Source organism: Narcine bancroftii, chromosome 4 (genome assembly GCF_036971445.1).
Source record: "Narcine bancroftii isolate sNarBan1 chromosome 4, sNarBan1.hap1, whole genome shotgun sequence".
NCBI classification, from domain to species: Eukaryota; Metazoa; Chordata; class Chondrichthyes; order Torpediniformes; family Narcinidae; genus Narcine; species Narcine bancroftii.
In genome coordinates, this window is record NC_091472.1 from 242,834,604 (window position 1) to 242,859,705 (window position 25,102).

Sequence of the window (25,102 nt, forward strand, 5' to 3'; positions counted from 1 at the left end):
ACGGGCACCTGTACCAATTCTGCAGAGTTCCCATTGGAGTCACGAACGGGGTCTCCGTCTTCCAGTGGGAGACCGGCACAAGCTAAAGGCGACATTCCCACATCTGGATAACATCACTATCTGCGGTTGTGACCAGCAGGACCATGATGCCAACCTGGAACAATTCCTCCAGATGTCCGCGGAGCTGAAACTCACTTACAACAAGAAGTGTGTGCTTAGCACCACCCGCCTCGCCATCCTGGGGTACATCGTGGCCCATGGGGTCGTCAGCCCAGATCCAGAAAGGATGCACCTATTAATGGAGCTACCTCTCCCCCCCGCCTCCCATGCTAAAGGCCCTCCACAGGTGCCTTGGCCTATTCTCTTATTACTCGCAGTGGGTCCCTTGCTTCTCAGGCAAGGTCCTCCCACTGGCCCAAGCTACAACTTTTCCCCTCCCACCCGAAGAGCAGCCAGCCTTCATCTGCATCAGGCAGGACATCGCGGACACCACAATGCAGGCCGTGGATGATGACTCTCCCTTCGTGGAGAGCGATGCCTCCGAGGTAGCCCTTGCCGCTACCCTCAACCAAGGGGGGGGGGCGCGCTCTGTCACTTTCTTCTCTAGGATCCTCCACGGCTCCGAGCTAGGGCATTTCGCCATTGAAAAGGAGGCCCAGGTGATTGTGGAAGCGTTCCGTCACTGGTGCCACAACCTGGCCGGCAGGAGATTCACCTTCCTCATGGACCAGCGGGCCGTGGCGTTCATGTTTAACACTACCCACAAGAGCAAGATCAAGAATGACAAGATCCTGCACTGGAGAGTCGAGCTGGCAACCTACAGCTATGATATCTTGTACCGCGCCGGGAAGTTTAATGACCCCCCCCCCCCCCCCCATCCCCCAATGCTCTCTCTCGGACCTGCGCGTCTATGCACAACGACAGGCTGCAGGCATTGCACGAGTCCCTCTGCCACTTGGGTGTCACCAGGTTGTACCACTTCATTAAGTCTTGGAACCTACCATATCCAATCAGGGATGACGGGGACATGACTGAGGCCTGCCGGGTCTGTGTGGAGTGTAAACCCAGTTTCTTCCGCCCGCCCCAGGCCCATGTTGTAAAGGCCACTCGGCCCTTCGGGCATCTTGGCATGGACTTCAAAGGGCCCCGACCTTCCACGAACCAAAACATCTACTTCCTCACAGTAGTGGACAAGTACTAGTGCTTCCCTTTCGCTATCCCTTGCCCGGACACCTCCACAGCCACCGTCATCAGGGCCCTGGGGCAGATCTTCACCATGTTTGGCTACCCCACTTTCATCCACAGAGACCGGGGGTCTAGTTTTGAATGACGAGCTGTACCAGTACCTGACAGCAAGGGGCATCGCGACCAGTCGCACGACGAGTTATAACCCAATAGGCAATGGGCAAGTGGAACGCGAAAACGGGGTGGTCTGGAAGGTAGTCCTCCTGCCTCTCAAGTCAAAAGGATAGGCCATTGAGTACTGGCAGGATACCCTGCCTGAGGCGCTCCATGCCATTTGGTTGCTGTTGTGTACGGCTACCAATGAGACCCCTCATGAACATCTGTTCTCATTCCCCAGGAAGTAGGCAACTGGAGTGTCCCTCCCAGCATGGCTCACATCCCCAGGACCAGTGCTCCTGCGTAAGCACGTAGGGACACACATCGCTGAAGCCCTGGTCAAGCAGGTCTTCCTCCTACATGCGAACCACATTTACGTCTACACCTTCCACCAACAGAAACATGTACTTTCTCAATCGATGAGTATTTCTATTTTTCGTTCACCAACCCCTGCCCAGAAATGACCACCACTACGGTCGTCAGGGCCTTGTACTCTATTTTCACCCTTTTCGGGTAAGCCAGCTATATCCATAGCACTGGGACTCATCATTTATGAGCTAAGAGTTACGCCAGTACCTACTTGTAAGAGGCATGACTAGCTAAAATCCCCAGGGGGGAATCTGACAAGTTGAAAAAGAGAACATGACTGTATGGAAGGCCATGAAATTGGCACTCTGGTCTAAAGGCCTTCCAGGCTCATGCTAGCAAGAAATCCTACCCATGGCACTCCACTCCAAAAGGTAATTTCTCTGCACTGAGACCAACACAACTCCTCACGAGCTAACGTTCACTTTCCGGAAGAAATCCATGTCCAGGACCACCCTCTCGGCTGATGGCACCAGGGCCGATCCTGCTGAGAAAGCACGTGAAGAGGACCAAGACAGACCTCCTGATTGAGAAGGTGCACCTGCTGCATGCCGACCCAACATATGCCTACGTGGCATACCCTGATGGCAGGGAGGACACTGTCTCGATCGGAGACCTGGCACCCACTTGAACTGAGGATCTAACACCTCACATGAGCCAGGAACCACCAAGAGCTTCATGCAGGGTCCTAGATAACATGGCTCAGGAAGTGGGTCAACCACTCAGTGACTAGAGCCAGAGTTCTCAATACCCAGGAAGACAGGAAGCCCAAAGTCCTCCAGTACTGAGGTGCTCAACCAGAATAACTAGACCCCCCCTGACAAAATCAACATGTAAATATTTGTCAAGTATTTTTTTTTAATGTATGGTCTCTGTTTTTCACCTGCAGGTTCTCTTCTGAAGGAAGGGGTGAATGCAATGAACTGGAATTCACTGTGTGTTGTTCAGATGGCTGGCACCTCCCCTGACTCCACCCTCACCAACCCCAATATAACTCTTGTTTTCCCGCCTTACCTCAGATTCACCCGAGGACTATTGTGTGTACCAGTCATTGATTGCAAGTTATTAAAAGCATGTTTGTACTCCTCACTTGTCTCTGAGTCCAATCAGTCACATTACACCCTTGTTGTTTGTTGTTGCTTAAACACTGTTACAAGTGATTTGCTGTTGCTTCTGGACTGCTTTTAAAAAATGACCAGTTCTCTGAAAAATCTGTTTGTTCAAAATAGGCCCAGTCATCCTGACCATTTCAGATAATCAGAGTTGTGCTGTCGAAGGATTGGACTTGCCACTGCTGGCTGAGACCCTCACTTTCAACATGTCCTCAACTATGTGACATCTTCACATTGGGGAAAAAAAATTCTTGACTGTCTGGCTTTCAGAATTTTATAAACATTCAGGTTTCCCCTCAGACTATTACCCTCCGTAGAAAACTAATCAAGACACCTTTATTTATCATTCATACCACCCTCACACATTAAAGACGTGATCATTTCTCCAGGATCATGTAGCATATTTACATAAATATAAATTAGAAGTGAAACACATTAAAATATTAAGACATTTAGAGTAAAAGTCCACGGTACACTATCCATGTTTGCTCTGGGAATTCAGGAGCCTGATGGCTTTTGGGGAAAAATCAGTTGTCCAATCTGAACGCCTGAGTACTATGGTACCTCCTACCAGATGGCAGAAGGGAGAACAGTTTGCATGAAGGGTGTGTGGAATCCTTCACAAGGTTTATTGCCTTTCACCTGTATCTAGTGTTGTAGATGTCCTTCATGGTAGGAAGAAAGCACACAATAATCTTTTCCACTGACTTCACTATCCTCTGCAGGGTCTTGCGGTCTGAGGAGGAACACCTTCCAAACCGGGCAGTGATGCAGTTGCACAGGATGCTCTCAATACATCCTCTATGGAATGTAATGAGGCTGAGGGGTAGGAGATTAACTTTCCTCAGCCTTTGCAGGAAGTAGAGGCGCTGTGGGGGCTTTCTTGGCTATGAAGCCAATGTTTAGGGGCCAGGTGAAATTCTCCACCAAGTGTACTCCAAGGAACTTGACACCCTTGATGACCTCAACAGTAGAGCTGCCAATGGTCAGGGAAGCATGGTTCACCCCAAGTGGTTCTCCTGAAGTTGACAACAATCACTTTTGTTTTATTAATGTTGGCTCTGCACCAGTCCATTAGCAATTGAACCTCATCTCTGTTCACTGACTTGTCAATCTTACTAACAAGGCCCACCACTGTTGCATCAGCAAACTTGATGATGTGGTTCAAGCTGTGTTTAGCTGCAATCATGGGTCAGCAGTGAACAGCAGTGGATTGAGCACACTGCCCAGGCGCTCCAGTGCTTAGTGTACTTGAGGTCTCCCTGACAGGAAGTCAAGAATCCAATTGTAGAGGGAGGTGTTTAGACCCAGCAGCTCAACTTCCTGTGGCAAGATTGTGTTGAATGTTGAACTGAAGTCAATAAATAGCATTTGAACATACAAGTCCTTATTTTCCAGGCGGCTGAGGGCTAGATGGAGGGCAGTGGCATATTAGACCAGTTGGGTCTATATGCAAACTACAGTGGGTCCTGTGATGTGCCCCATAACAAGCCTCCCGATACACTTCATGATGATAGATGCGAGTCATTGAGGCAGGGCACAGATGACTTCTTCAGCACAGGGACAATGGTGGAGGCTTTGAAGCAAATTGGGACCACAGTGCTTCTCAGGAAGATGTTAAAGACATCGGTGAGAATATCCCCCAGCTGAGCCGCACATCCCCTGAACACACTGCTGGGAATGTTTTCCAGTCCAGCAGCTTTCTGTGGATGCTGGAAAACTGGAGATACACACGAAGCGCTAGAGGAACTCAGTAAAACTCAATAGACAGTCAATGATCAAGGCCGAGACCCTTATGAAGAAGGGTTTTGGTCTGAAACGTTGATTGTCTATCGTCTTCCATGGATGTTGCCTGACGCATTGAATTCCTCCAGCATCTTGTGCGTGGCTCCTTATTTTCCCTTGTTCAGTCTTCTTCAGTAACAGCTCAAATTAGTTAGACGGTAAATGTTTAGTTTTTGCTATTTTGGAAATTCAAGAATATAAATTTAACATTGATTTTAAAAGTTAAATAATTATAGATAGGTGGCACGGTTGGCATAGAGATTAGCGCAGCGCCAGCGATCAGGACCGGGGTTCGAATCCCACACTAAGGAGTTTGTACTTTCTCCCCATGTCTGCGTGGGTTTTCTTTGGGGGCTCCGGTTTCCTTCCACGGACTCGTAGGGCCACATTGGCCTGTTCCAGTGCTGTCTATGTCAATTTAGAATGTATTGAACTGTTGTTAATTAAAACAGAACTATGAAATGGTCAAAAGAAAAAAAAGCACAACCTTTGATTAGTTCAGTGACCCCCATTTAAATGGATAGAGGCACAACAGTGCCCACTCTCCCGAAGGAGGTTGAGGAAGGAGAGGCTACTGGCCACCAACATTTTAGAGGAGCACAGTTGAGAGTGTCCTGTCCAGCAACAGCATTGTGTGGTATGGTAGCTGCGAATAATGGAAGTCAAGAGGATCCATCAATCGTCCAAGAAGATCACTGGGGTCTCCCTTTCCTCTATTGACAACATTAACCAGGAGTGTAATTAAAACGCCTCAAAGAATTATAGAAGACTTTTTCCATAAAGCACACAGTATATTTGACCCACCACAATCAAAGAGGTGTACAGGAGCATCAAAATCAGGACTGCCAGGCTGGGAGATTCATAAACAGCATACTAAGTGAGCAAATCATCCCAAAGCATTTATATACCTTTATGCATATGTGAAATGCTGTACATGATGAGTATTATCTGGCCCAAAGAACCCATCAATTAACAAGAGATGGCACATGAGAAATCAACTCAGACCCATTGTTTCCAACTCTGGCAAGGTGCCCTTTACCAAATGTGCAGACAACACTAACCTCATTAAAGGCAGGTAACCATCAATACTTCGAACTAACTTGCAGTACTTAAAACCCATCTCCATCTTCTGAAGGTACAATGTGATCAGTCAGGAGAGTACAAGTGTGGATGCAATTTTACCTATTGAATATTAAGTAAGAGAAACGCAAAATGATTGCGCTTCTTGCTGAGAATATTGTTCCTTCTCACTTGACCAGTGGCTTTGCTCATTCTAATTAGATTATATTCCAAAAAGAATATTTATTCATGCACCAGGTCTGGAAATAATAACTTACTGTACAAAACCGTCGACGTCAAGGCTGCTTTGACTTTGTCTACCCCTTTCTCCAACCCTAGAAAGCTCCAAATATTGTAGAGACAGAGCACTCGCAAGAAGAAACAATTCAACAATTAGTAAACATGTGGCTAATGAATAGCACGAAAAGGAGATCCCTGTTGTTGTCTGTGCTTAGCAGTGTGCTTCAGAGTTCATTAACCAGAGTGCTGGGATCTTAAGACGGTAACACTGCTGGCGTTGTTATCGATGTGTCAACACAACATTTCCTAGTGAGGTCCAGCCATGCACTCAGTAGCATCCTGACCAAATTAACACACATTAGGAATGATCCCACAGAGGGGCATGTGCTCATCAACACCAACAACCAAATTAATAAATGTTAGGGTTAGAGTTTGTGCTCAATGTCTTTTACAAAGCAAATTCTTGACCAGGTACTAATTAAATTTGGAATTTCTTACCAGGCCTGCAACTCTGCAAAGGTAGCTTTGATCTTCTTCACAGAAACATCCATTTCCTCCTTGATCAGGAGCTGGTATCTGGCCAATGAGACTGTGCATCGTTGCAAGTCTTTCACTGATTTTTCAATGCCCGTACCTGCTGTGAAACAAACAAATTCTGGTATCATCATGTCTTCTTTATAGAGTAAATTCAAGAAAAATTGTGTCCATTGCCTGCTTGCGTAACCATTTTGACAGAGACATAAGAGACTATAGATTTTGGAATCTGGAGCAAAAAGAAACTGCTGGAAGAACTCGGAGGGTGAAAGCAGTACCTGTTGAGGCACAACAAGAGTTGACATTTTGGGGCAACACCCTACATCAGGACTGTTTATTGACCATTTTATTATCGTCATTTTTTCTCCATGTTCTCATGACTGACATTCCAAACTAGCAAAGAGGTGTGCAGAGCAGAAGTTAATTTTGTGACCAAAGCTCTGGATATTATCTTTAAAGAACTATCTAATGCTCTAAGGCAGGCTTATATTTCGAAAGGTGACTTTTCCCCCTTTTTTCAGCCACCCTTTGCACCCTCAGAAACTTGTTTAAGTCCCCAAATGATAGCCTCCTGAAGTTAAAGTTAAAATAAAGGCACCCATTCTGCATTTAGTACTACATGTACTCATCTGCATGGCAATGATACCCATCCACAATATAACACTAAGAAATTAAATATCAAGATTCCTCTGAACCCTTTACACTGGTAGCAACTTGGGAAGTAACAATGACATAGATTCAGCCTGGAACTGCCCATGTGGTGATATTGAGTGATGCGTCTGTCTATATTATCATGCTTGGCTAGATGGAAAGGCAACAACAAGTAGAAACCACCTTTTTGGTACAATTAATGTCATTAAATGGGATCATTGAAAAAAAAATTAATTAAGAAATCAGATAGCAATGCAAAAACACTTCTCCCACAGGAAGTTAAGCTTTAAAAAGAAATAAGTCTCTACTGACCAAATGTTCACACCTTTCCATTCCTGCACCAAGCAGTATGTCTTGCAAAGAATAACAGGCTTCCCTCCCAGGGTATGAAATGCACATTACTCCATTCTACAGACTGAATACAACAGCCAAATTACAACAATTGTTTCTGAGAATATCTGCTTTGTAACTAGGCATCAATGAAATTAGAGTATAAAGAGTATTTTAATTGATCTGATATAGTTCTTATTTGTCCATCAAGTTCAAAGATGATGGACAAACAAATCTATTCAGATCTGTTGAGTAATCATGACTGGGGATTATTTATCAGATTTGCACAGGTGCCATTATTTTGTAACTCTCTCTGAATAGGTGGTGATTAACAATTTAGTTTGTGAAATCAGACATTTCTCAAGAACAGAAACGTCAAAAGGCTCACAAGGGTGTTATCCAGATTGCATGCTCCAATTGAAAGTTAGCAGCTAATCTCTAAGTTTTGTTTTCCCCTTGGTAATTTATAAAATGTCTGGCTCCATTATCTTCAGCTGTTCTTGGTATTTTGACATTGTCTAGCAACAATATTTATTTGCAGGCCTATGATTTTGAACAGCTTTGCTCAAATAGTCCTATTAAGCTGATGGCTGACAAGGCACATCTGTAGGTAGTCAACTAACTATTACATCACAAGCTGTGAAGAGTTCCTTGAGCCAATTTTCATGGTAGTTATTGATGGGTATAGACCAGACCTTGTAGGCTGGAAGATCACTGTTACTTTCCAACAAATGTGACTTCTATTCAGGAAACACGTAGGAGATGCTTGGATCTGAAGCTAAATGCAATCTGCTGAGGAGCAGCGGGTCAAGCAGCGTCAGTGGGAGAAGCAGAATGGCCCATGTTTTGGATAGGAACCCTTCATCAAGACTGGTTATTTTCCCCGAGCCAGCCCTCCTCCCTGCCCTCTTTGCATCAGCTTCTCTTATCAATATTCCCAGTCTCGGTAAAGGACTGAAACATTGACCATTCTTTTTCTCCGACTGATTCTGCTCCACACGTTGAGTTCTTCCAAATTGTGTTTAATGACTGGAATTCTGGATTCAACTTAATTTGTTCTTTTTCTGCATGTGGCATGATCAATGACCACTCGCAGACACGAAGCAAGAGTTAAAGGCTTTATTGGTCAGAAGACCCAGACGTGTCTCTACATGCTGCTCACTCAAGTCCAAGACAGGTATGGGGAGGAGACTTAGGCTCTCAGCCTTTATTAGGGGATATTATGGGGAGGAGTTACAGGGACAGAAGGTGGGCCAGCCTGCCCAGCCCAGTGAGGACCTGCCTGAGTAGCGTGTTCCACCACATTCACCCCTCCTTTTTTTTTGAATGGAGTCCGGCGGATGATGTGGGGCAATGTCCATCAGAACGGGTCTTGTAATCCATGCAGTTCAAAGGTTCAGCTTCTCCGGTGGTTTTATTCAGCACTGAGATCTCTGAAGTAATGCTGGCTGTATTGTTGGTACCAGTGGAATGGTGGCTTGTTAGAGGGCTGAACAGTGTCTGAGTCTACCAGTGGGTGGTAAATTTGTTTGTAACAGTGGAAGGGGGGGGGGGTAACACTCCAGTGGGAGGGGAAAACACTCAGGATGACATGTTGGAGGTGGGATCATTACTTCCTTTATCAAGGTGACCCCTAGGGCCGACTGGTTACTGCTAGGGGGTATCGGGTTCACCTCCCATGCCGGGGCCCCCCTTGCACCAGGTCACAGATGGACACTCTATTGTTCCGTCCGTCTGGGTACCTTACCAACGCATACTGGGGATTTGCATGTAGGAGGTGCAATTCCTCAACCAGTGGGTCCATCTTGTGAGTTCTAACATGCTTTCAGAGAAGCACTGGCCCTGGGGTTTTCAGCCAGACCAGCAGTGTGGTTCCTGATGCTGACCTCCTAGAGAAGGAGAACAATATTTCATGTGGTGATGTGTTAGTTGTCATGCAAAGTAGGGACCTGGTGGCATGCAGCATTTTGGGAAGGACCGCTTGCCACTGGGACGTGGGCATCCCTTTCAACGCGGTCCAAAAGGATTACCTTCAACATCATACCATTCTCCCTCTCCATCTGCCCATTCCCATGGGGGTTATAGCTGGTGGTTCTGCTTGTAGCTATGGCCCTGAAAGGAAGTATTGCTGCAATTCCTCACTCATTAAGGCAGATCCCCAGCTGCTATGAACATAACTGGGGTATCTGAACAGAGTGAATACGGTGCCGAGTTCTTTAATGACTGTGGATGTGGTCATGTCGGGGCTGGGGATGGTGAATGGGAAATGTGAGTACTCGTCCACAATGCTCAGGAAGATGTTCCGATTCATGGACAGGAGGGGCCCCTTGAAGTCTATGCTGAGATGTTTGAAGGGGCAAGTGGCCTTGATGAGTTGGGCTCTCTCTGGTCTGTAAAGTTGTGGCTTGCATTTTGTACAGACCAGGCAATTGTGAGTCAGCTCTTTGACTTTCCCCACTGAGTAGGGGAGGTTACAGGCCCTCACAAAATGGTAGAGCCTTGTGACCCTGGGGTGGCAGAGACTATCATTGGAGGGCAAGGAGATGATCAACGCACCCTGGCGCAGGTTCCCCTAGAAAGGGAATCAGGTGGCTCATTGAGCTTGCCCAGCTGGTACAAGATGCCATAATTGTAGGTGGACAGCTCAATTCTCCATCTCATTACATTGTCATTTTTGATTTTACCCCGCTATTTATTGTTAAACAGAAAAGTGACGGCTCTCTGGTCCGTCAGCAGGGTGAATGGTTTTTTAGTCAAGTAGTGCTTCCAATGGTGCACAGCCTCCTTCTCGATGGAGGAGTGCCTCTGTTCGGGGTCTTAGAGGGTGTGGGGAAAAAATGCCACTGGCCTGCTTGCTTGGTTCAGTGTGGTGGCCAGAGCGAAGTCAGAGGAATCACTTTCCTCTTGGAACAGGATGGATTCATCAATGGCATGCATCCCCACCTTGGTAATCCTCCCCTGACAGGGGAAAGATCATGGTTTTCACTAGGGGTTGGGCCTTGTTGGCATAGTTTGGGATCCATTGGGCAAAATATGAGAAGAGCCCCGGGCACCTTTTTAAAGCCTTGGGGTTCTGTGGCAGAGATAATTCCAGACGGGGCCACATGCACTCGGGGTCAGGGGCAATGATGCCATGCTCCACCACATGCCCTAGGATTGCCAGCCACTTGGTGCTAAACATGCACTTTTTCTTATTATATGTGAGATTGAAGGCCTTTGGGGTGGCCATGAACCTCTGCAGGTTCTCGTCGTGTTCCTTCTGGTCATGGCCGCAGATGGTGACATTGTCCAGATATCGATATGTAGCCTTTAATTCATTGTCATCCACCATGTGGTCCATTTCCCTTTGGAACATCGACACCCAACTCATGAGGCCAAATGGGACCTGTAGGAAATGACAGAGTTGGCCATTGGCCTCAAACGCTGTCCATAGCTGGTCTTTTGGGCAAATCGGTATTTGGTGATATGCTGATTTGAGGTCTATTTGAAGACCCTACACTTGGTGATCTCCTGCACCATATCAGCTATGCAGGGCAAAGGGTGGGCATCCAGTAAGGTGAACCGGTTGATGGTCTGACTGTAGTCTATCACCATCTGGTACTTCTTCCCAATCTTCACCACCGCCACTACTTGTGCCCTTCAGGGACTGATACTTGGTTCTATTATGCCCTCCCCCAGCAGCTGCTCCACCTCTGATTTAATTAATTCCTTGCCTTTAGGGCTGTATCGTCTGCTCTTAGTGGCCATAGGTCTGCAGTCCGGGGTGAGGTTTTAGAACAGCAGAGATGGGTGGCCAGCCCACAGGTTGGGAGCTTGGCCTGGTGTTCGGGCAAGTGATTGGGCCTCTTTGGGAGGAAGGGAGGAACCTCTTGGAATTGGTTATTACTGACAGTTGGGGGGGAAGGGGCTATCAAATTGCATCAGCACATGCTGAAGCTGGTACTGGAAATCCAGCCCCCAATATGATGGGTGTGCAGAGGTGGGGCATCACCATCAATCTGAGTTCTCATATTTGGTGCTCCCCATGGTTAGGGTCACGATGCATCTCCTGTGGATTTCTACAGAGAGGGATTTGGAGGCTAGTGCTACCTTACACTTGGCTGGGGACACAGTCAGGGAATAATGTTCAACTGTGCCCAGGTGCATGAAGCTCTTGGTGCTTCCCTTGTTTCTCCCATCTTAACTCTTCCCCCATCACTTCTCAGCTTTTACCTCTGCTACCTTCCCCCTGCTATCCACCTATTATCTTACTTGTCAGCCTGTGCTCCTCCCTCTCACCTTCTCATTCAGACGCCTACCTGATATTTGGCATTTCTGATGAAGGGTTCCGGCCAGAAACGTCAACTGCTTTTTATTTCTTATAGGATGCTGGGTGACCTGCTGAGTTTATCCAGCACTTTTGTGCGCTGCCCTGTTTTCTTCTACCTCAGGCAGGTCAAGGAATGTTTCATTGATGGTCACAACAGCAACATTATGCAGTAAAATGGTGGTTTTAATAAGAAAGATTGAGAGAATTGATAACAAGGCCAAAAATGTGGAAATAAAGCTGCCGTTTAAACACAAGACCTGACAGGTCAGCAGGTTCAAGGGTGAAAGGGACAAGATGATCAGTCTTGATCAACAACAGGATTATAAACACCAAAACCTGATGCAGTTGGTGCTGGGGGACACCTACAGGTGCAATTGGGAGCCTATTTTTGACCATTTTCCTATGGTGAGACAGTTGCTTAAAAATCAATCAACCTTCCCAAATTGCAACTTTTGAAAGGATCCACAAGTAAAAACCTGTTATATCTTATCTGGGTGCAAAAGGTAATTAATTAAATGACTGGAAAATAACTGTGCACATAGTTTACAATGACACATAAAGACAACACATTAATCTTCTTTTCTTTGGCTTGGCTTCGCGGACGAAGATTTATGGAGGGGGTAAATGTCCACGTCAGCTGCAGGCTCGTTTGTGGCTGACAAGTCCGATGCGGGACAGGCAGACACGGTTGCAGCGGTTGCAGGGGAAAATTGGTTGGTTGGGGTTGGGTGTTGGGTTTTTCCTCCTTTGCCTTTTGTCAGTGAGGTGGGCTCTGCGGTCTTCTTCAAAGGAGGTTGCTGCCGGCCAAACTGTGAGGCGCCAAGATGCATGGTTTGAGGCGATATCAGCCCACTGGCAGTGGTCAATGTGGCAGGCACCAAGAGATTTCTCTAGGCAGTCCTTGTACCTTTTTTTTGGTGCACCTCTGTCATGGTGGCCAGTGGAGAGCTCACCATATAACACGATCTTGGGAAGGCGATGGTCCTCCATTCTGGAGATGTGACCCACCCAGCGCAGCTGGATCTTCAGCAGCGTGGACTCGATGCTGTCGACCTCTGCCATCTCGAGTACTTCGACGTTAGGGATGAAAGCGCTCCAATGAATGTTGAGGATGGAGCGGAGACAACGCTGGTGGAAGCGTTCTAGGAGCCGTAGGTGATGCCGGTAGAGGACCCATGATTCGGAGCCGAACAGGAGTGTGGGTATGACAACGGCTCTGTATACGCTTATCTTTGTGAGGTTTTTCAGTTGGTTGTTTTTCCAGACTCTTTTGTGTAGTCTTCCAAAGGCGCTATTTGCCTTGGCGAGTCTGTTGTCTATCTCGTTGTCGATCCTTGCATCTGATGAAATGGTGCAGCCGAGATAGGTAAACTGGTTGACCGTTTTGAGTTTTGTGTGCCCGATGGAGATGTGGGGGGGCTGGTAGTCATGGTGGGGAGCTGGCTGATGGAGGACCTCAGTTTTCTTCAGGCTGACTTCCAGGCCAAACATTTTGGCAGTTTCCGCAAAACAGGACGTCAAGCGCTGAAGAGCTGGCTCTGAATGGGCAACTAAAGCGACATCATCTGCAAAGAGTAGTTCACGGACAAGTTTCTCTTGTGTCTTGGTGTGAGCTTGCAGGCGCCTCAGATTGAAGAGACTGCCATCCGTGCGGTACCGGATGTAAACAGCGTCTTCATTGTTGAGGTCTTTTATGGCTTGGTTCAGCATCATGCTGAAGAAGATTGAAAAGAGGTTTGGTGCGAGAACACAGCCTTGCTTCACGCCATTGTTAATGGAGAAGGGTTCAGAGAGCTCATTGCTGTATCTGACCCGACCTTGTTGGTTTTCGTGCAGTTGGATAATCATGTTGAGGAACTTTGGGGGGCATCCAATGCGCTCTAGTATTTGCCAAAGCCCTTTCCTGCTCACGGTGTCAAAGGCTTTGGTGAGGTCAACAAAGGTGATGTAGAGTCCTTTGTTTTGTTCTCTGCATTTTTCTTGGAGCTGTCTGAGGGCAAAGACCATGTCAGTAGTTCCTCTGTTTGCGCGAAAGCTGCACTGTGATTCTGGGAGAATATTCTCGGCGACACTAGGTATTATTCTATTTAGGAGAATCCTAGCGAAGATTTTGCCTGCAATGGAGAGCAGCGTGATTCCCCTTTAGTTTGAGCAGTCTGATTTCTCGCCTTTGTTTCATACCTGCTGTTTATTAACAGAAGGGAGATTGAATTGAACATTTCTGCAATCTGACCAGCTGTTACAAATTATGTGGTCAAAGTTTAAAATCCCCAAATTTAAAGTTTCTACCAGCTGCTGAGTTATTTATTGGTATGGGGCATCTGTCAGAAAGGAATTGCACAAGAGTTGATGCAAACTCGAAGCCCTTCAATCATCTCACGGAGTTTCTAGCTTTTACCTCCCTTAAAGGCTTTTCCTTGATACTTTCTGACCAAGAGAATAGTTACATGTTTAGGTATTAATCTATAGGTTAGCACAGCACAGTTGATAAACAAAAAGGAGCTTTTGGTTCCTGCTGGGCATTGTTTTAGGGAATAGTGTGGTTTGTCTTGAGAGTAAATGAGGAATAAAAGAACAGGCAGTTCAGTGTCAGAGATCAGTATGCTGAATGTACTTTTGGTACAATCAAAAGCAAGACTGAGTTCTGATCTATCGTCAGGGAATACGTTTGGATGATATGCCCATCATAAGGGTACTGCACATGACTTTCAGTGAGGTAAAAATCTATAAAGGGTAAAACACGGGAACAGCTCTCAATGTTCAATATGAGTTTATTGTCATAAATAATAATGCACAGATGCACCAAATTTCTCACTTGCTGAATATGAACAACTACCTAAGATGCACCAGTACAATTAAACATATGATTGTTAGATTTCCCTGGTCTGTTGCGAGGAGCACATCTCCACATCCAAGTACCATATTTCAGCCTAACATAGGACTGAATCTTGATGTAAATAGAATATTGTCATACCAAAGCTTCCCTGGACTGCTACTGACATTTTATCCTTTGGGTATCTGAAACTATTGGCAAATAAAGTTTTGAAGTGTTAAGAAAGGCTTGATTAGGTCTGATAATGGTTATTTTCAAGTTGCTCATGGTGATTGTGGTTCCAAAGATTTTACCCTCTTACCTCTTTTCTTGCTTGATACCAGATCTCCTGGGATTGATGAAGACACAGGAGCAGTGGGATGGGGCCCAGGCATTGCTTTTGGTTTGGTTTTGTTTGTTGTGGGCCTGTTGGACTGACATTTTCGAGCATCCAGAACTGGCTGGTGAATTGGCTCCAATGGCTCTTTCTCCTTTTTCTGTGTTAGATCAACTGAACAGGGATTGAAGGATAACAAATTTGATGTTTATCTCTGAGCCAAGGTAGATTATATGTCCTTTTGTATCAAGTGATACAATTTGCACCACAGTGAGAGCCAAGTAAATGTAACATCCTACATAATAATCACCCACATACACTGTTATTGTTTGACAACTGGCAACATGCACTGAATTTCTTTAATTTACTTTACTTTGTTTTGATTCATTTTAGTTTTTTTGAATATTTGTATACCTGTGGTAATGTGGGGTTTTCTGGATTCATTCACATATTTACATTATAAATTTAAATTTTAAATTAAATGTTAAATTTAGACATACAGCAAGGCAACAGGCCATTTTGACCCAAATGTCCATGCCGCCCAATTTACACTCAATTAACCTAAACCCTTCCCCCCCCCCCCCTCCCCGGCCTGGGAACATTTCAAATGGTGGGAGGAAACCAGTGTGACAGAGTATTTAGAGGTGGTTTGGGAGGAATTGTTAGAGCAGCTTGCACATACATAACCATGACCATATAACCATTTACGGGGCAGAAACAGGCCATGTTGGCCTTTCGAGTCCGCACCGATTCACTGATTTCGTGCATTCTCTTCAGGCAATGGTCCCGGTAGATCACATCGATGGGGGAGGGGGCGAAGGGAGACTCCATTGATCCTCTCTGCCACTCTTTTTGCAAACAAAGTCTTAAACTAATACCATCAGTCAACATTTTTAAAAACATTAAAACCTCTGAACTTCCAGCAAGTCACTTAATTCTGTCATGAGGACGCGAGTCTGCAGATGATGGAATCCATAGCAAAAAAAAACTCAGTAGGTCGAGCAGCATCAGATGACTTTCATTTTATCCATATTTTAAAACAGAGAATATTTGCAGAATGCATTTTGCAGAAGGCAACAAAGTATTAACAGCAGCTTGCCTGGGAGAGCATGTGACCTTTGCTCTCAGAGAGGGAGGGTGTGAAGCAGAGAGAAAGGAGACAGAAATCAGTTCCTGAAGGACAAGCTGGCAAACTTTGGAAGGCTTCCTGGTCAAAGGTGACCTGAAAGAGGATCATCTGGAGAACCCTGAAGGGGGAAAGTTTCATCAGCAAGACTGATTGAGAAGGAATCAGTTGCGAATATCCTGGAAAAAGGAATCTCTCTCTGAAAACCAGCAAGAACCCTTCTTCGTGGTAATCATTTGCCTGTTAAGCATCAAAGTCTGGTGAACTTTGTTAATGCTAAGTTCTGTGCACAGTACAAGAAATGCCTGCAACCAGTGAGACTGGATTGTGATTCAAATTACTTTTCTAATCTTAAATATACATTACACACACCTGCGCTTAGTATTAGAGGGGGATTAAGTAGTTAGGTTAAGTAATAAGTTAAAGTTTAATTCTGTTTTCTTGTTCAAATATAATTAAAAACTACTTTTGTTTAAGTAACATTGTGTGGTGGTGCATATCTATTGCTGCTGGTTTTGGGGGTCCTCTGGAATCCGTAACACCAGAGCCCCCAGGGAAAACCCACACAGACACGGGAAGAACATTCCAACTCCATACAGACAGCACTGGATTTGAACCCTGGACCCGATCACTGGTGCTGTAAAGACATTGTGCTAACTACTACAGCAACTATTGGTCAATTCCAGCAAAGTTTTATTCCCGCCTGTGTACATCAGGCACTCAAACATTTTGCAATTAATGAATTTGTCTTGTACATGAATATTTACATTCAAATCAATATCTTCAATCTACTTTTTTTTTAAGAAAGTGTTAAACCCTGAAAACACGACTGTGGCCTGTATGGTGGCAGCTTGTTTGTGACCAACAATGTAAAGTGGCTAAATCATTTTTGAAATGTCTCACTTCAATGGGATTTGTCTCATATTTGACCACTACCCATCTCCCCCGCAGGCTCCACTCCCACACAATTGCTCCACTCAAGGTATAAATTCTGAATAGAAAGAGTTCACTTTTATGACCGAGCCTCCCATGCTGTCCTGTTTGAAAGCTTTCTAGGTAAACCTCAAAAACAGTGCATTCAGAGTTCGTGGCATGCAGCTGAGATCTGGAAACTGGGTTGTCATCACCTACTTTGTAACTGGAGGGAAGAGGCAATCAAATCAGTGACTGAGAAGCAAGAAACCACAAGCAATCCAGAGTGATGGGGAACAGACTTACTCTTGGAACACAGGATCATGAGGGTGAAAGTACAGAAAATTGACCTGAATGGAACTGAATAAGAAGAAGCCTTTAAAACTGTGATGGTATAGATTCGATCACCAATGTGTATATGTACAGATGGTCATGTAGGATGACTGTGATTGGCTGAGAGTGTAGCCAAGCCCACTGGCAGGTCTTAAAGGATTGCTCCTAGCCAGACCAGGTCATTCTGGACTGGTCGACCTACTTGTGATATGCTCCAGTCTTTTCAGTTAATAAAAGCCTTGGTTTGGATCAACAAGTCTTTGGTTCTTTCGACGCACCTTACAAAAACCATTTCTCATTATAACTAATTTCGTCATCAAAGTTTTCTATTCTGAACAATATATGAACAGTAAAGAAGTAGATCCCCGTTCTGACTGAAAAATGAGCATGGAACATTTCTGCTTAAAGGTTGCCAAGTTTAAAAAAAAAAATCAGAATATTATTCTGCATTTTCTATTTTCTTTTTGAACGTTATCTACAAGAGATAAAGCAGAAGTCAGGAACTGACCTTTTTTCTCTGGGGCCATCAACAGATGTGAATGCGGGCTTGTTGCTGCTTTCTCTTCGCTTGAAAGAGTATCCATTCTTTCACTGAGAGAATCCGCCGAAGAATCATCATTTCCAGAGCTGTTGGCATGGTACCCATTCAATCTGCCTTTTGATAAGGGGAGATCTGCATTCTCCCCTAGTTGTTGGGGCCTCCCCTTCTCATCTCTCACTTGGCTATTTGCCTGTTTTGGTTTTCTTTTTCTTTTTTTATTGTGCTGAGTAAAATAATCATGAAGATTTTTTCCCATTGCTGATCACATAATACAATTTAACACCATGCTCTCAAAACATCAGGATTCTCAATCTTACCTTCTTTTTACCTGGCACATTCCATTCTTTCAAAACCTCGACTGCACTCCCTGACCAAAAACAAAAAAAACACCAATGAGGGAACTTTAGCATTACGTTGTCTAACAAAATGACTAATCTTCTGTTTTCAGGACAGATTGAATGAAATTAAAATAGACACATTCATTTCTCAGAATCATTGCCTCTTTGTTTATTTGTTCAAATTTAATGGCAAAGATTTTTCTTGGTGATGCTCTGTTCTGCGATTTTGCTGCAATTACAATGCAAATCCCATTCACAGATCTCAACCACGGTTCAGTCGCAGTTCAGAGAACGTTAAGCAATGGAATGTGAGTGGCTCGGAGGAAATTTGAACGCATTAAATTACCTCCCAGACCAGGTTTCCCCCTTTTGACACACATGCCCTTTAACAAAGATGCACCTCCCCACATAAATCTGAGAGCTATCGTGATTAAAGAATCTGGCATATAACTTTGACTCAACTATTTCCAAATCAACGCAAAAAGTACACTTCCATCGTCCTGAGTATAAAGCATAACAATGGGCAGCTGCAACCATCTTTTAGCTGGACTTTCCCAAAATGATTCTTCCTGCACATTTCTCCAGTGATTTAAATATTAGTACATAGCCTCATTCATTCTGGATCCCGAGTGGAAATCTTGCATTTCATGGAATGAGAGATTCTCGGGTACTTCTCAGCTTAGCAGGAATAAAAGGTGCATGTTTAGCAGAGGGGGACAAAAGATTGATGTTCTGGAAATCTCGTAACGTAGAGACTCCCAGAAAGGGAAAAAAAGGGACGAATGAAGGTCCTGTCATTTTTGAAGGTTGGTGTGGCAAAGTAGGTGAGCAATGAAGAGGAGCTGCATCAGGATGCAGAGATGCAGGGCCATCAGGGTGAACCTTCATTCTCACGCATCAAGGAACAGGAAATCAATGGGCACTGGGAAAAAAATCCAAATGGCATTTTGAATAACAGTGAATGCAGACACTGGCACACTGAAAGAATTTCAATTTGTGGAATGTGGAACTTGAAATGCCAACACTGAGGTTAAGATCTTGAAACTATGCAGTGGAATGAGGTTAGCCCTCTCCCCCATCACTTCTCAGCTTCTGTCTCTTCTGCCCTCCCACCTGTGTCCCTCCCCTTTTTCCTTCCTCTCTCCTTTCCTCCATTCCCTACCTTTTAATCAGGTGTCTGATGCGCTATCAATAACTTCAAAGACTAGAAGTTACCTGACTGATAGGTTTTTATGACCATAAACTGACCCGAGATTGTTCTGGAGGAAGGGGTTATGGTGTTGCCTCCTTCATTAGGGGAAACAAGGGGAAGAGCTACAGGTACAATCAGCAAGGGGCAGGCCAGCCATTCATATACAAGCAGTATTAAGAGTGGTTCCACCTCAGTGTCAACCTGTTTTTCCTGATTCCTGACAAAAGACTCAGGGCTGATATGTTGGTTACCCTTTACTTCCTTTGGATGCTACGTGACCTACTTAGTTTCTCCAGCATGTTGGTGTAATGCAGCACCATAATGGAAGTTAAGAATAGGAGTGTGGCACTCCTGATGTACTTTCAAAAACCAAAGCACAGCTTATGAACTGTTGTTATTGCGAATTCCATGACTTGAACTCTTGTTCCTTTCAATTTCCACTTTTCAGTGACAATGGAACCTAAGTGGACCCAAAATTGAAGTTTAAAAGAAAAGAATAACTGGTTTGGCTCTGTAATTAATGACAATCAAATGCCACAATTTTCTGATGTTCAAAAATCCTATTTTGTTAAATGATTATCAACCACATTGCAAAAAAGTCTCTCGTTTCAAATTAAAATGGTAACATTATTCTCATCCTGTGGCATTAGGGCAGCACAGGAGTCACGTACAGCACCTTGTTCCCAGACCAACATACTTCAATATATTCAGAAATACTTCAATGAATGAAGCAGCGAGTGTAATGGTAGGTGCAGCTTTGCTGCAAGTATACCGGAACCTATACTTATAAGTATAATTTTATAAGTATTTTGAAACTTATACGCCTGAACTAGTGCTCCCATATGTGGTGTTTCTTTTATTACAATAAATTAATGGGTTCTTTTTAAAACAATTAGATTTATTAACTAAGCACTAAGGACAGAACACACACAGGCCAGACCTCATGTGGAGGCATCCATCTTGAATCTACCCAAGATGCAAAAGCATTCCCCAGATGCTACACATTCCATCTCTGATTCCTCCTGGTGGTAGCACTCTATCACAGCATCCCTTTTCCTTGAGATGTTTAATCAAACATTAATACAGTATTCTTTCAATTTAAAATTCCACACAAACATAACATGAACATCAGCAACACAAACTTCTAAGTGTGCAGTTCTTTTTCTTTTATAGGTTCAGTCTGTCAGGTGCTTTGACAACTCATGTGGATCTTCTTTACACAGGTGCTTGTGTTGGCTCTACTGAGAGCAGTTTCTTCTATTGTGTGTACAGTTTCTTTTATAGTGTGTATAGTTTCTTCTATTCTGTGTACAGCTTCTTCTGCAGTGTGTACAGTTTCTTCTATTGAGTGCACAGTTTCTTCTATAGTGTGTACACTTTTACCTCTGTTCAATTTCCCTTTGGAAAAACATTGCTTTGCATAGCGATTCTGCCCTTTGCACTTATTACAGACTTTTCCATAGGCTGAGCATTGCTTTGGCACATGTTTAGTGCCACATCGTTTACAACTGAATGACTCCATCTTTTTGTTGTTTCCAATACCTCATGTTTTGTGTGTATGTGTCCAGACACTATGGCTACGACTATGGCTCCATTTTCCTTGGCTTTTACACTATCCCTGAACTTTTTTGTGTCCTGTAAAGCTAGTTCACTGTCATAGCATATCTTCATAGCTCCCACCAACTCCCAGCAACTTCTTTCTTAATTTCTTATCAATAATCCCAAACACAATTTGATCACAGGTCATTGAATCTTGCAGTGATCCAAAATTGCTTTTAGTTTTAAGTCTGTTAAGAAAATGTCAACGCTCTCTCACTGCAGTTGCATGCACGAGCAAAGCACATAGTTCTCAAAAGTTTCATTTTTATTTGGTGAACAGTGTTCATCAGACATCTCGATAATCCTGTTGAATTTGCTCTGGTCTTCTGCCTTGGCAAAACAAATGTGTTGGAAACCTTTAGAGCATGTGGTCCTGCCATGGTAAGTAGCAGTGCAATCTTCCGTGTATCCAGTTTGCTATCAATTCCAATGGCTTGCAGGTACAGCATAAAGCTTTGTTTAAATAGCCTCCACTCATTGTCAACTTTTCCAGTCCATTAAGCAGCATTAGGAATTTTTAAACTATCCATATTTTCTCTACTGATATCGACTGTTACTCACTGCGCACATTTTTTTTTCTTTCACGCCTGTGCACAGTTGAACTTGGCTGTTTCTTCCAGTCTTGACTGTTTCTTCATTCCTGCTACCATGTGATGATTCTTTTATTACAATAAAGAAATGTAGGTCCTTTTTAAAACAACTAGATATATTAAGTCAGCAAACAGCACTAAGAATAGAGTACACACAGGCCAGACCTCATGTGGAGGTATCCATCTTGAAGATGCAACAGCATTTCCCAGATGCTACACATTCTGTCTCCGATTTCCTCCTGGTGGTAGCACTCTATCACTATACCATGGCACAAGTTTAAATCCCACCAAGCTAGATGGAAATTTTAAAATTTGTTAAATAAATAAATCTATGTCAGCTTCCCCTAACTTTAAAAGAAAACCTTCCTAAAAGAAAATCTCCAATACAAAGAGTGCTGGAGAATCAGAACAGGTCATGAAGCATCAGAAGGATGTAAAGTGTAACCAGTGTTTCTTGCCTGAGCAAAAAGCAGGCAGGTACCTGAATAAAAAGGTGGTGGGAGGAGAGGAGGGAGGAAGGGCCGGGGAAGGAGCACAGGCCTAACAGGCAAGAGGTTATATGTGAATAATGGTGGGAGGGTAGAAGAGAAAAAAATGCTGAGAAGTGATATAGGAAGGAAAGTAAATCACAAAATTCTGTAGACACCATGGTTGAAGTTAAAAAACTATTAGTGGGAAGGGAGGGAGGGAGCAGTCCCTGCAGAAAGCAGAGAGGGAAAGATGTGTCTGGTGATAGGATCATGTTGTCGGTGGTGGAAATTGTGGAGGATAATATGTTGGATGTGGATGCTGGGGTGGTAGGTCATGACGAGCGTCTCGGGTCAGAGGCAGCCAGGGCAGATGAGCGGAAAATAAAGGAGATGTGGGTTAGTGCTGAGTTGATGGCAGTGGAGGGGAAGTCACATTTTTTTAAAGAAGGAGAACATCTCCAATGTTCTGGAATGGAAAACCTTATCCTGAGAGCAGATGCAATGGAGCTGGAAGAATTGAGCAAAAGGAATAGTATCCTTAGAGGTGAGAGGATGCGAAGAGGAAATCTGTCTTCCTTATCCTATCTGACCATATGTGCCCAGAGCTACAAAAATATAGGTACTTTGAAGAATCAAAGCAGTCCCTCTATTCACGACCAATTTGAGTTGGGCAATAAATGCCGGTCTTACCAATAAGGCTCAAATTCCATGAATTGGAGGTGGTTGTCAAATTTGTTTACAATTGGAGGACTATTTTTCTTACCATCCACAAAGGCCTGTGCTGCCTTGTCCACGTTGTTGTCAAAGTGTTGAAGCACCAGGACAATTTCATTGTTACTTCTGTTTGGAACCACAGTTCGAACAGCAATAATCTGGAATAGAAGTCAGAGGCATGAGGGAGTTAATTAGCACTCCACATTTTTGATGATGTCATGCACAGTGAGATGTGCCCCCATTGTTTTCTGATCATTTTCTTTCATTGCATTTAATACCTCTACAGATGACCTGGCCACTAAACATTGCCACTACACCTGATATTGGAGGATCCACTCAGTGCACGCTATTGTGATACTCCCATCATCTGGCCAGAGGTTTGATCACAAGGACAGACCCCAGCCCTCTTTGATTGATGAGGCTTTGCTCTGATGGGTACTGAAGGACAGTGTGACTTCAATCATGTTCCTGGTGGGGTGGGGGGGGGGGGCGGGGAATGGACATCAAGATCTACCCACAGGGAAGAAAAAGAAAAACAAATGGAGTGAACAACTTGTTATATTGAGAAGTTCAGCATTTATATGACATTTTCTGCACTGATGCTGAAGCTACACTGGCCCAGGTCCCCAGTGAGCTATGGGTGTCTCTCTTCTGCTGAGAAGCATATGAGGACACGTTATGTCCAGCTTGGTCAAACCCACCCACCCCCCCACCCCCCAGAATCCTCAACGACAGATCAGAGGGACTCCAAGGGATTGCAGGTGAGTTGAGGTGGACTTCATAGGGTCACTAGCCCACTCCATTGCTTTAACCTCTTTGAAGTTTCATTACCTTGCAAGGCACTTCAGGGGAATCTTCCTAAAAGACTATTAGTGCACAAATTGGACAGAAAGAAACGTGCTGTAATTGCAAGTCTCTGTTACTTGCTGCTCAATAGATATTTGATTTTCTCGTCTGCCCGCCTACCTGTATTCACCGATGATCTCTTATGTGTTTGCCTCTGCTCCTCCTGCTGCCCCTTCTTCCATCCTCTCCTCCCCACTCCTCCCACCCTTTTTATTCAGGTGCCTATCTGTTTTTGCTTATACCTGACAAAGGACCCAGATCCAAAACATTGGTTTCCGTTTACTTCCTATGGATGGTGCGTAACCTGCTAAGTTTGTGTATTAACTCAATCCCAGCATCTGCAGACATACTTTTTTTACAGATATTTGTTTTGCTCTTGTATAAACTGATCCTCAAGTATTATTTTTAAAACTTTGCAATATTAATTGCCGCTTAAACACTCATTAGGGAGCCTGTGCTGGAAATGATCAGCGGATGTACTTTTCAACGACTTTGTGATTGTTAATTATCTCATTGGTTAAAAAGGTGATGACCCTGCACTGTTTAAGTCTACTTTTTTAAAAAATATTTTATTTATCAGTTTTTAAGCTCAAACTCCTACAGTGATCAGCATTTGTCCCCTTCCCTCCCCCCCTCCCCCCCCCCCCCCCATCACAAAGAGATCACATAACATACAACATTTAAGATGCTCACAACAAAGGTTAAAAAAATAAATCAGGGATATGTGGATTTGTTATGCCCCAGCAGCCTGTGACCTGGTCAATATCCTATGCATGGTTTCATTTTTTCCGATTGGGATGGGATGGAGCTAGGCCAGGAAACTTAACTGTACTTCCCTCTATATCCAGCACTTTGTTCTAGTAACATTATGCCTTGATTTTTTTTAATTTACTGTAACACCACTTTGTTTTATTATTGCACTACATGATATACTTAAGTATGGCTTGACTTGCCTGGATAGCATGCAAAACAATGCTTTTCACTGTATCTTGGTACATGATACGATAAACAATTCAAATCAAAGGAAACAATGCATTGTCAATCAATCTCTGTGATCAAATGACTCTCTCTCTCTCTCTCTCTCTTCCCATCCCCACCCACCCATGCCCCCCTTAAAATTGTGACCTTTTCAATGTTTGTCTGCACCCTATCTTTCCAGCTTTCCTTCTCCCTCTCTGTCACAACATACACTAGCTCATTTTCTTATTTTGCTGGCTCTGGTGGAGTCTTTGATTTGAAAGAAAGAAGACCTTACAGGGTAGGAGACCACAGCAGTGGAGCAGCAAGGGGCTCAGCAACCAAAGGCCCCATCATGGGCTGTGGGCTACTGGCCACTGTGGCTCATGGGAGTCAGTTATTAAGACTGGGATTCATGAGGGTACCAATGCAAAGCAGGATTCCCAAAGGGGCTTGGGTTTTGACAACTCCTTAATCGTATCGGAGGTTTGGAACCAGGACCCAAGGAGGGTGATGGGGATGCCTAGAGCTTGGGTTCTCCACTGGACTGTACAGGAGGTTGTTACAGAGGTTATGGGAACATAGGAGGCAGTGGAATAGGAGCAGGT

General features: G+C 44.3%; 2 protein-coding genes across 4 annotated transcripts in view; one reads left to right on the plus strand and one right to left on the minus strand.

Annotated features, from left to right (window-relative positions):
• Positions 1-2,785, plus strand: part of LOC138761792 (uncharacterized) — a 39,819-nt gene extending 37,034 nt beyond the window's left edge. The window contains exon 6 of the mRNA XM_069934529.1: positions 2,597-2,785. The gene's annotated coding sequence lies outside the window, so the exon portion shown is untranslated. The remainder of the gene's footprint in view (positions 1-2,596) is intronic.
• Positions 1-25,102, minus strand: part of LOC138761791 (SPATS2-like protein) — a 165,751-nt gene that overhangs the window by 91,733 nt on the left and 48,916 nt on the right. For 2 of the 3 annotated variants that reach the window (XM_069934525.1, XM_069934524.1), the window contains 5 exons: positions 22,741-22,849; positions 18,106-18,155; positions 17,756-18,011; positions 14,862-15,050; positions 6,402-6,540 (listed from right to left, as the gene is read on the minus strand). In XM_069934525.1, the coding sequence (XP_069790626.1) occupies positions 6,402-6,540; positions 14,862-15,050; positions 17,756-18,011; positions 18,106-18,155; positions 22,741-22,849 (743 nt within the window). The remainder of the gene's footprint in view (positions 1-6,401; positions 6,541-14,861; positions 15,051-17,755; positions 18,012-18,105; positions 18,156-22,740; positions 22,850-25,102) is intronic. The other variant, XM_069934526.1, reaches the window with a different exon arrangement.